Here is a 13,374-nt window from a genome sequence, read left to right on the forward strand (position 1 = left end):
TTGATACTTATTTTAGTTATAAAATGTGTTTTTCTGAGCTTTGTATTTCTGATGTCCATGGTTACAATGTGATTTAGTGTTCTTGTTAAATGGGAGAGTGTTTTCAAAGAAAAATGGATTCCATCTAAAAACTGACCAGAAAAAAAATCACTTGGGAAAATGAATTCTAGTAAAAAATAGAGAGTTTTTATGGATTAAATATTTGGTTTTCAATTTCGGACACTACCAGCTTCAGTAGCATTTAGGTTACGTATTATTTTTTTAATCAAAGAAGACCCAAGTTAAGGAGTAATGTCATCAATTTAAAAGCATCACACATCTAAAACAACAACTGAAACGCCTACACGTGATACAATATCCATTGACTCTAAAATCTCAAACTAAATGTCTTAAAAATTGAAGAAGATTTGCATGACATGAGGTATTGAGGTTTGTTGTTAAACTTAATTATATTAAAGGGTTTGTTCTTTCTTAGGTGATAGATTAACCTACTTTAGAGCAAGAGATGGATTCTTGCAAGACTACAATTTCTGAGCCACCAAGATTTGCCAATGTGTTTCATGGACTGCCGATTCGGAGTTGTTATCACCCTCCTTCAATTCCCATTAACAATCCTAATAGATTTATGTGCCCTATTTGTGGCCATCGCCTCCTCATGTCATTCCATGGCATGTGATGCTCTATTATAATCCTTACTTGCCAGGTGAATTGAAAATCTCTTTATTAGTTTTTTTTTTATAATCATTGTTATTTTTTTTTCTTTTTGGCAGATTTTTAAGACATTTAGGAGGATTGACGGTAAAGAATGCTTATAGCTAATGTGGAACTAAAGCTCCCACTTGACAAAGTTACATTGACTATTGAGTTTCACAAATCTGTACACGTGATGCACATACACAAACTAATATTTATCGATGACGATATCTTCATTTTTTTGGACTTTTTTCCTATCCTTAACATATTGAACACTTTGTGTCTTTACTGACACAAGGGCGCTTACCTATTTAATTTGGGAAATGTTCAGCACCCTAAGTTTTACCACACACTTTAACAAACGTTTTTTGTCCTACATGGGTTAGAAGTTTTGGAATGAGCTGATTTTTGGTGAGGATGATCTCTATGATTAGAAGATCATCCTCCCCAAAAATCAGCTCATTCCGAAATGTTTAGCCCCATGTTTACACGTTGAAAAATCGTGGACCGTCCATTTTTTGTAAATCAATTTTGATGGGGTTAGAAGTTTTGGAATGAGCTGATTTTTGGTGAGGATGATCTCCTCACCATAGAGATTATCCTCACCAAAAATCAGCTCATTCCGAAACTTCTAACCCATGTAAGACAAAACGAGTTTGTTAAAGTGTGTGGTAAAACTAAGGGTGGCGAACGGGACCCATTTAATTTACATAAGTTCTGAAGTCTCACATATATTTTGTTATCTGAAGTATTCAATTTTTTCTTCTTATGGGCTAAAAAATATCTATACTACCAGACGATAATTCGCAATATAAAATGGCCTACTTGTGTAATGTGAAAGTGAAGTACCATTGTAAATATATTATCAGGTCTTGCTCTCGATAAAAGTGACCCAGCAAGGAGCTGGTGGGGGCAATTGCCCCCCCCCCTCTCCAGCCGGAACTTTTAGACACTCCATTTATCCCCACTCCCTCACCTCTCTCCCCATTTTTGCCCCCACACCCTCACCTCCTTCCAATTTTTGTACCCCGCTTAAATTTTTCTTTGATGACATTGCCTTTTGACAGGTTTTCTCATATACTAATTGGAAATGACTTAAATATCCTTTTCTTTCACTTTTAACAATAACAAAAAAAACCTCTGAATTTCTCCATAAAATCACTATACAGCTAACCATAGTTTGCCCCCACTACTAGAAAATCCTGGCTCCGCCCCTGGCCCCATCAAATTTTTGTAGCTCACTTAGCCATTAAATACAACATTGCCTTCCAATTCTTTATCTTTTATATTTTCCATATGTATGATCATAGTTATAGATCAAGCTTTCTGTGAATTTTTATCAACCCAGATTAATCTCTCCTTTGTACACTTATGAAGAGTCGACGAAAAGATCATTGAGATGTCTTCCTCATCCTGAACCACCTCCGTGAGCTGAGGTTCATTCGAGACTCCATTTCTCCAAATTTCACGTACTAATTTTAGAAACGGGATGGGCCGCACTGACAAGCTTAGAGTCCTGAGCCCGTCCCTAAACCTGAATTGGGCTGGGCTGGACCAAAACTGCAACCATTCATTGAAAACCTTACAAGTGTCTAGGATTCCCTACTGGTACTAATCTCTAAGAAAATTGTAATGATCCAATGATTAATTAGAAACTATCTTCCAATCACACAAATAACGTACCAAGTTCATTTAACACATCATTTGTGATAATAAGTTTTTTTTGCTAACCGAGTGTCCGGGCCAGCTTGCGCGCACAACAACTAATCTCGGGGAGGACTACCACAGCAACCCACCGCCATGGTCTCCCAGTTAAATCATGAGAAAAACTCAAGAGGAGAATCGAACCCGTGACGTGCGCCTAACCCACACTTCACGTGCTCGCCCTTACCACTTAGGCAACCCATGGGTGGGTTTGTGATAATAAGTTTCAGTGGTAGTAATCAAATATATTATTGACATTGAAATTATAAAGATTCCACTCATTATTTTATAATTGATGCGATTTCAAATAAAAATGTTGAAACACTTTCTAATAAAAATGATGGTAATTGAACTGAGAAGACCCCTCTACCACTTAAAAATGTATATGGCAATAAGGGAATAATTAACTCAACTAAAAGTCTCCAACTAAAGAATATGATTGATTTAAGACCTATTTTAATAAAATTTTAGCCTAATAGAGAACTTTTGAAGATCTTTAAAGTGAGAAATTAAATGGTTGAATTTTATTTTGTTAGAGAATAAGATGCAATGTATATAGGTGCATTAGATAGAATAATAACAAAGCAGAAAATAAAAAAGATTTAGGTCTAACAATGGCGCAATAATGGCAGTGGAGCCATCATCGAGGAAAGACACACCAAGATCAGGCTCTCAATAGAGCTTAGTATTTGATACCATTAAGGCTTAAAATGGGTCAGATATGAGTGTGTCCATATCCATATTTGATTTTTTAAATTATCTTAATTCATTTAAATCCGATTCGAATCATACTAGCTAAGATCATATCCGAACCATTTTACTTTTATTAAAACCATATTCAAATTCAATCCGGTCAAATTTATTGATTCGAGTTGGTGAAGTCCGTATCATTTTACTTTTATTAAAAATATATCCGGATTTAATATCATATCCGAACCATTTTACTATTATTGAAAGTATATTCAGATTCAATCCAACCAAATTTATCGATTCAGGTCGGATAATATCAAATCATTTAAAATTATTAAGATATAACTAAATGTTGAGTTGAACCTAAGACCTTTTCATTTTGAAGAGAGGCCTTAACTACTATACCCAACCGTTATTAGTTAATGAAAGATGATTTAAAAAATATAAGAATACATTTTGCAAAATAATATATCATTCGGATCTTAGTGGATATCGGGATGAAACCGGATCCAACTCAAGTAAAGGGACTTCAACCTATATTCAAATCATATTTTAATCTAGATATACTTGATGAAATTAAATCCGCTAAATTCAAATCATTCAAATTTTGAATAAAATTTGTATCATTTTAAGCCCTAGATACCATGATAAATTTGGGAGTTCAACTCAAAACCAATTGGCAATGAATGGAGAGGCCTAAGAACTTATAAGGAGAGAGATAAGACAATTTGTGTTCGATGTGGGATTAAACTCAACAAATTTTAGTTAAAAGTACCTATACTTTTAACTAACTCATTGATTAATATTTAATAGGTTACTTAATGCCTTTATAAATTAATTACAAAAAAAATAACTCCACTATTGGGGTTTTCTATTGACCTAACAATTATTCGAAAGAGAATCGATTCTTAATGAAAACCTGAGATAATTATCTAGAATCGAGCCAAATGGTAGACCCACAATCGATTAATCAAAATATATAAATACATCTATATTAATTATACATTTTTAAAGTGGTTTTTAATTATTTCTTCTTCCTTTTTTTAAGTCTATTTTTAATTATTTCTTATTTAAGATAATTTTTTATTTATATTAATTGAATTTCTTATTTAATACATAAAATCTTTTTTATTAATTAAAAAAGAGTCCGGCTACCTCACGCTGGTACGTGGTAAATAAGTGTGCGAACGAGCATGTCAACGAAAATCCTGGAGGAGTTTGTTTTTCACTGTGATTCTCACTGCAATGATGTGATAGTCATAGAATCTTTCGTTGAGATACGAGTAAAAAGCATCTACGGTTATGTGGCAACCACCACGTCAGAAATGTTAGAATCACCGTAAATCATTGTCACCCCAGCATTTTCCTTTTTTAACTGTACTCGTACACTAACCAACCTTCTAAATCGACTGAGAGTCGGATTCCTAACTCACGTCGACTAAATCCTTTCTTCTTCTTTATATTTTCTATTATTTATGTAACTTTATGCAAATCCATCTCTCTCACACACATACTTCTTCTTCAACCTCAATCAACAACAACAGTTCGACTTCATTCTTTCCCGAGGTACGTACGTATATATACAATCTCTCTCTCTCTCTCCCTCTTTTTTCAATCAAAGTTCTATATTTCTAGAGTTTGATAATCTGTTCTGTAATCTGGGTTTTGTTTTTGAACTTGATTATGTTAATGGGTTTGTTCTTACTTGGGTGATAGATTCAATCCATAGAACCTATTTTAAAGCGAGATATGATTCTTTGCGAGACTATGTCTTAATATTTTTAAATTCTATTCTGTAAAGTGTAATCTGCGTTTGGTTGATCAACTTGATTATGTTAATGAGTTTGTTCTTTGTTGGGTATAGATTCAATCCTTGGAATCTATTTCAGAACAAGAGATGATTTCTTGCCAGACTACAATTTCTGAGGTTCTCAACAACACAGAATCAGGGACTGTTTCTGTTCCAAATGGAACAATTTCTGTTCGAACCTCAAATCGAAGGATCAGTAATGTCAGGCAACCCAGATTTGCCAATGGTCCAGCCTTGTCTCATGGACTGCCAATTCCATGGCCTATTTCAAATTATTATCACCCTCATTCAATTCCCATTGAATTCAACAATATGTTCTGTTTGCCTCCTCATGCAATTCCATGGCATGTCATACCCTGCTATGATCCTTACTTGACAGGTGAATTGAAAATCTGTAGTTTTTATTTATTTAATTATTGTTATTTTTTTCATTTTGGTAGATTTTTTTAGTTGAAAGTTGGTGTTTTCATAGGTTTGGATACTTATTTGTATTTTGCTTTGCCACTGTCACTACCACCACCCACGCAAGTCCCTCAGGTGAATATGATAGGTCCACCATCATATCATCAACCTCCTCAACCGGCTAATTTGCCTGATTCGGAATGGGTGTTGTGCGATGCAATACTCAAGCAGATAGAATATTACTTCAGGTATGATGCAAATACAATTGTTGTTTTAATTTCTTTAGTTCATGTAATTGTTGACTTAATGGTCGTTATTTTTCCATTTAGTGATGAGAACTTGAGGAATGATTACTACCTGAAAAAGAACATGGATGAGGAAGGCTGGGTTTCTATTCATCTTATTGCAGGATTCAATTTGGTGAGTAGCCCCATGGTCATGCTTGTTTCATGTTTTTTTGTTGTTGAACAATTTAGCTAACTCTAGTTGTTATCAATCTTATACGAAATTTTCTGAAAAAAAAAAGAGATTAATTTTCCGATTTCACATTCCAATGATTAATATCATCTTTCGGATTAACGTTAGGAGATACAAACTTTTTTAGCATCACGCTTCAAAGTCTACTTTCCTACACATAACTTACTCCAAACTTTCCTACACATAACTTATCCAAGTTTCAAACTCTCAAAGGAAAAAAACAACACTCAAGTTTGTAACCATTACTTCAACCCAAAAAGAATAATTGAGAGAAATTTATGTGTAAGGACTGCTATGTAGTGGTACATACTAGGAAAAATAGAGGGAAAAAATACATCTCGCCATAATGCATACTAGTGAAAGGCATGAGAGCCTTTGAGGTGAAATTACCTTCTCTTAAGGCCTCAAGGCTTTTTTATTTTTGTTTTTGTTTTTGAGAGTCTTGCTTTGAGGCAATCCTCGAGGCATAAACTTCCAATGGCTTTCTAAACATTGGTCATGTCTGACATTGAAAACAGAACAAATCCTTTTATATGGTTTAGGAGGATTGACCTTAAAGAATGTCATGTGGTGCACATACACAAACCAATATTTATTGATGATAATATCTTCAATATTTTTTGAACGCTTTTCCCATCGTTTGCACATTGAACACTTGTGTCTTTGTTGACGCAAGGGCACTTGTCTATTTAATTTAAATAAGTTATAAGGTCACATTACCATTGCAATTCTGTCCTTCCTCAAAGATTGTTACTCTGTCACTGGCCCTGTTATACTGCTACATGAGAGTTGGTAATACAAAATAGCTTCTATGTGTAAATGTGAACCATTATAGTTATATTATCAGGTCTTGCTCTCATGCTTTGCAAAATTCTGATAAAAGTGAAGTTCTTCGTGCTTATAAGCCTACCCATTGTGCCTTCTTTTATTATTATTACTACTCGCTTATAGAGCTTATATTGGCCCCATCAATTTTTTATAGCACACTATACAATGAAATAAATATTGTGTTGGGAGTTGCATATAACCATTCTTTAAAAAAAAAAAAAAAAAAAATACAACACTACCTTCCCTTTCTGTTTCTTGTCTGAGGAAACTATTCGATTCGGATTTTTTAAAGACCAGACTTCTTTGAGCTCTAAAAGAGCTGGTTATAAGAGTGAGAGGAAGAAATATTAGGTTGGTTATTGTCACAGTTGCTCTCTTCTTTATTCCTTGTTATTTTTTCAGCCTCCCCCTCTTTTTTTTTTCTTGTCTATCCTTATGTGATGTGCTTCTTCTTTATTTTTTGTTATTTTTTCAGTCCCCCTCCCCTTTTTTTTGGCTTGTCTATCCTATGTGATGTGTTTTATATGATTACATAAATTGGTGTGCTTGTATTTATTTTTCATTTGAAGGGACAGAAATCAAGACCTTGAATTAATGGTCGGTGTTTCAAAGATCCTATTTTCTGTGGGTGTATACTATTTTTTTTATAATATTTTTGTTTGTGTTACAGATTAAATGGAAGACAAATGACATTAATTTAATAATAAGATCATTGCAACCCTCTAGCGTCGTTGAAGTGCAAGTAAGTATCATTGGTTGTGTTACACTTTTTTTTCAATTTAAATCAATTAAGTTCACTCATAATCCAAATTAAAATTTGTGTCAGGATAAAAAAGTGCGAAGACGTGATAAGTGGAGGACATGGATTCTACCACATGTTTGAAGGTGATAACTGGAGAACAAGTCCATATTTCAGATACATAATTTAGGGAGGGGATGGGCCATACTGACAGACTTAGAAACCTGAGCCCATCCCTAAACGTGAATTAGGTTTAGCTCTGTGGTAAACACAAGCTTAAGTTAGTCCATCTATGACAAACATTTGGAGAACCAATAAATTGTTGTGCTATTTACTTCTTCAAAATCTGTTAGTAGTGTTTTAGTGCTACGGGATATTAGGGATATAAAATGGTTACAAATGTGAGTTTAACAATGATGAAATAAAATGGCTACAAAGATTATTTGAATGTAAAAGGCATGCATTTAGTTCAAATGGTCACTAAAATATTTATGCGGAGTCAAAATGCCATTCTAATTATATTATTTAGTTTATAGATTCAATAGTCAATTTTTTCAAAGATTTTATTTTCTATTCAATAAAATTTACTTAGTAATCAACAAATTCAATAAAATTTACTTAGTAATCAACAACTCAACCGTGGATTAAGGACAAAAAAAGCACCAACACGTGAAAACGCGAGGACTTGATACTTATATCTCTTGAAGAACATCACCTCATTCTATTGAATAAATAATAATCATTAACCAAAACATCCCATCGGATGTGATATTTAGAATGAAAAATGATTTTCTTATGCCTCCATGAAAGAATTGTAGACCATTTACCTCAGGATATGTAAAATCATAAACATTTTCTTATGTATCTCGAGGCAAATTATCTACCGTTCTATGATGGGAGTGTATGTCAAAAGGGGACATCAAATTATCCCAACTCATTTAAAATAGAAGCAGTAGCTGAGTAAAAGCAAAGAAAAAACAAGAAATAAATAAAACTAAATTTAAATAGATTCTTATAATATAACTAACAAGATATCTTGATATCAAAAACCTTGTTAATAATTCGGAATACGGGAAAAATTCAAGTTCCGTTCAACTTTGGGTTACAAAAATCTAGTCAAAAATTCGATAAATGGGAAATATACGGCATATGCTTTATACATATGGTATGCATCTCATTTAAAAAATTTAGTAACATGATAGTGAAATATTAGTGAGGGTGACAATAAAATTGGTGATGGTGAAGGCGATGATGTAGTGGTGATGGTGATGGTAACAATGATGGTGGTGATAATGAGAACATTGAGGTTATTATTCCATTGATTTATAAAAGAAGACGAAAGTCAATGAACAAATCATCAGTTTCAAAAATTAAGATTGTATCTCAAATAAATTTAGAGGGGCATGCCAACATTTTTTAAAAGATGAAAGAGACACATGTCACCTACAAAGTAGGATTCCTCCAAAATTTTGAAACATAACCACTTCAAAGTGGGACTTGTGTTACACTTTACAACATACACTAAATTAAGGGAGTTACTATAGCCACACCAAGTTTCACTAATGCCACACCAACTGTGCAATTCTTTGATGAATTAGATAGGAATTGGTCTGGCATCAGTAAAAGTTGGTGTGGCAATACCAGCTCTCTAAATTAATGTAACATTTTTTTCCGGCCAAATTTTATAAAAATTAGTTAAAAAACCTATTTTATTCTTTTTTAACTAACAATATGTGAATTATTCAATAATCTGGAGAATAATACTTTCTTTGAAAAAAAGACCAAAAAAATCATGATTTTTTCATGAATTAAACAGGAGATTGCTAAGGTAAAATTCTTCGTGTCCTGAAAGAACACATTGAAAGTTGACACCGACGGAAAATGGATAAACTTTAATTTATACGGATTTAACAAATACACCAAAATCATTTAGACAATAATCGTGTGATAATTAAAACTCTTATTTCTTGGGGACATAACATATCAGCATTACCATGCACGTTCTTTATTCAATATCTTTGAGTCCATTATTCACATTATTATCTAATTTGGTCATTTTTTAAGAGAGATATTCTTTGTTCTAATCATATATTATTTTACAGTTTGATTACTTTAATTTGGTTACCCATGTAAAGGAATATCATTTGGAGTTTAATTTTTATTGACATTTGTTCAAACATTTTGAAACAAAATTTTTATCTTTAATTAATTTTAATACTTATTTTAGTTATAAAATGTGTTTTTCTGATGTCTCTAGTTATGATTTAGTGTTTTTGTTAATAGAGAAAGTGTTTTCAACGAAAAATGAATTCCCTCTAAAAAATGATCAGAAAATAAATCAATAGGGAAAATGAATTCTAGTTAGAAAAAATATATTAAAAACAAAAAAGAGTTTTTAAGGATTAAATATTTGGCTTTCAATTTTGAGCACTCCTAACTTCAGTAGCATTTAGGTTATTTATTATGAGAGTTACTATTGCCACACCATTTTTACTAATGTGGCTCTAATTGTGTACAATTTTTTCCCTGATTTACATAGGAATTGAGTAAAAGTTGGTGTGGTAATCACAGCTCTCTTTAATATTTTTCTATCAAAGAAGACTGAAGTTAAGGAGTAATGTACTTGATTTAAAAGTATCGCGTATCTAAAACAACAACCAAAACACCTATGTGCCCACTTAACCTTGGTTTTTTTTAATGGACTAATGAAAAATGACCTCAATACCCTAATCCCTTGTTAGCAATTCAGAATATGGAAAAAATTTGTTCGATTGTGAATTGTAAAAATCTGGTCTAAAATTCGGCCAAAATTTTGATAAATGAAAAATATGCGGCATATACTTCATGCGTGTATTATTCATTTCATTTCAAAAATTCGAAAACCAATAATTCGACTATATGATAGTGATGTTAATAGTGATGGTAATGTTAATGGTGATGGTAATAATGATAGTGGTGATAATGGGGATATTGAGGTTATTGTTCCGTTGATTTTTAAAAGAAGACTAAAGTCAAGGGACAAATCATCAATTTGGAAAATTAAGGTGTAATCTCAAATAAATATAAAGGGTCGTGTCATTATCTTTTTAAAAGATAAAAATGATATTTGTCACGTAAAAATGTGGATTTCTCTAAAATTTTGAAGCATGGCCGTTTAAAAGTCAACTTGTGTTACACATTGTAGACACCCAAATTTGACTGGGCCCTCGACGTAAAATGCCCCAAAAATAGTAAAAATCGGAATGGGCTCCGAAGCCCAAACCTACAAAAATCCAATAAATTTTGTCATCTTAATTTCAATAAACGGCCCAAGGCCTCTTATGTGGCCCACGGACCTAAAACTAGCCCGCTCAACTCAAACCCCAAACCCATTTTTATTCTAACCAAACCCAAGCCCACTCAACTCAATCCAACATAAGCCCAAACCCATTATTCAAGCCTATTCAACTCAACATAAATCTATTCCTATTCAACCCAACACATTACCCAAGCCCAACTCTCTACCCAAGTCCAATATCACAACCAATCACCCAACATGACACATGTCATTACCCCCTTTCACCTCCCTTATCTAATCAACTAACCAACTCCATTACTTTCCTCCAAAAATTAATTCAACCCATAATCCTACCCTAACCTATCATATCCATTCTCTCAAATCAAACACTTATAACCTATCACCCTCCCTTAATCTACCCCCATCATTCCCTACAAAACCCATATCTACAACCTAAACCTACACCTATCCTCTCAAGTCAAACACCCATCCTTTCATATCAACTCATCTCAACCCTTCATTTTCACCCACTTTGACACATGTCATCATCTCTCTCACCCTCCCAAAATATCATCAACCACCCTATTAAATCCTCCACTCTCTTAAACCAAATATCATTTAATCACAACCACCATCTTAAACTCACCTCACCAAACACTCAACCCAAATGGGTTGGGTTGGATCCAAACCATTTGGGTCAAAACTCACCCATTTAACCTTCTTACACAAATACCCCTCAAATCCCATCAATTTACACATACCCTTCTCTTAAACCCCACACCATTCTACCACTTCTCATCATTTCACCCAATTCTACCCCTCAAAATAACTTACAAATTCTATAAAAACCCCACCATTCTCAACTCTCAACCCCTAATGAAAATTTGACAAAAAGACTCTAAAAAATCACAACTCTCCTCAACTCTCAACTCTTAGTCTATTCTCAACACCCAACTCTCAACTCATCTCACAACTCTTAACTCTCAACCTTCTCTCAAATAAATCAAGCAAAGAAAAGAAGTCAAAGAAAGCCAAAGGAAGTCAAGGTGGGTTTGGACAAAAGGAACACCCCCCTCAACCCCCCTCCTCTACTCACCCCTTTCCTACACATTTGCACACACCACTATGGTTTAAATCACCAAAGGGCCCCTTCTTCATAAGGGTGCCCTCAACGATTTGAACCAACATCGAAGCCCCTCACACTTGAGGGCACACATCGAATCCTTTTTCGATTTTATTTTCTTTTTATTTAAAAAATCGAATCCGAGGTTACCACATTACGTGGATGGAGTAGGGTGCCTAACACCTTCCCTACTCCATAAATGGACCCCCTTACCCGAAATCAAGGTTGGACCAAACATGCATTATCCAACGAGAGTCATCATATGTCCAAAGTGACATGTTTTTCAAGAAATACAACTTCGGGTGACCATTCACACCCTTTTGTCAAATTTGAATGGTGGCGACTCCAAAACACCCCAAAGTGGAGGGATGTTTCAAAACATTGAAAATCCCGTGTCCACACACATTACAACTTACAAGTTTACACTTTGCAACATACCTAGCAATTTTTTTCCACCAAATTTAATAAAAATTTGTAAAATTCGTAAAATCGTGTTTTATTCTTTTCAAACTTAAAATTCGTGAATTATTCAAAATAGTTCAATAATCCGAAGAATAATACTTTCATTGAAGAAAAACAAAAAATTCATGCATGTTTCAAGAATTAAGCTGGAGATTGCTAACAAGACTCTAATATTCAACAATAAATCAAAAACACGTTAATTTATATTTCCAAAGCCAGTAATTTTTAAGGCAAAAACTTTTACTCTATTCTTCAACCTTACTTTAACTTTCAAATTTAAAATAATAAAATTAAAATAATAAATTGACAATGAGGTTAAAATTTATTTACTATAGAGTTTGAAGATGACATGTTTTAGAAAGAAAATTTAAGGATTTGGTTATAAGTTGACAATAAATAGGTTATTCTTTGTTAATGTAGAAAAGAAGAACAAGGTTAAATCAGAGCCATGTTATCAATTTGAAAGCACTGGGTTACGTTGAATATTCCCCAAAATGTAGAGGGATCTTTAAATCACTCAAAAAATTCATTTTTATATTCAAAAAATAGTTTTATAGGGTAGGAGAGCAACAAAGTCAAATTATAGCCACAAAGTTCTCCAGTTTTTTTGGAAAATAAAACACTTTGAACGATGGACTAATTAATTAAATTGACAAATTAACGAATTAATTGTCAAACATGGTAACGATTTAATCGGTCAAATTAATGAATTAATCGTGAAATATAGTAACATTTTATCCTTCAACGTAAAGATTTTACATTTTCAACAAGTCCAAAATCTTTATCAACTCTGACTAATCTTTCTACTATCGACCAAAAGATCACTGATAATGCTTCCTAATCATGAACCACATGCTTGAGCCGAGGTCCATTTCTCCATATTTCAGATACATGTTTTAGGGAGTGGATGGGCCGTACTGACAGGCTTAGAAACCTGAGCCCATCAATCCCTAAACGTGAATTGGATTTAGCTCGGTGGTTTAGTCCACATTGGGCTGGGGTGGGCTGGACTGGGCTAGACCAACATCGCACCCTGCATTGACAACCTTACAATTTACCAGTGTCTAGGATTGTTAAGAGTGACAGTAATCTCTAACAAAATTGTATTGATTCAATGATTAATTAGTATCTTCCAATCACATGTTCCAAGTTCATTTATCATAAAAAAT

At 33.4% G+C, this 13,374-nt stretch overlaps 1 protein-coding gene across 1 annotated transcript; it reads left to right on the forward strand.

The window, feature by feature from the left end:
* Positions 1-5,421: 5,421 nt before the first annotated feature.
* Positions 5,422-7,765, forward strand: LOC147404219 (la-related protein 1A-like). Its single transcript, XM_086437737.1, has 4 exons — positions 5,422-5,547; positions 5,629-5,719; positions 7,275-7,346; positions 7,431-7,765. The coding sequence occupies exons 1-4, from the start codon at positions 5,441-5,443 to the stop codon at positions 7,485-7,487; spliced, it is 327 nt and encodes a 108-aa protein (XP_086293863.1). The 5' UTR covers positions 5,422-5,440; the 3' UTR covers positions 7,488-7,765.
* The last annotated feature ends 5,609 nt before the right edge of the window (positions 7,766-13,374 follow it).

The sequence above is a fragment of the Akebia trifoliata genome, chromosome 4 (genome assembly GCF_017979445.1).
Source record: "Akebia trifoliata isolate Shusen 1 chromosome 4, ASM1797944v1, whole genome shotgun sequence".
Lineage (NCBI taxonomy): Eukaryota > Viridiplantae > Streptophyta > Magnoliopsida > Ranunculales > Lardizabalaceae > Akebia > Akebia trifoliata.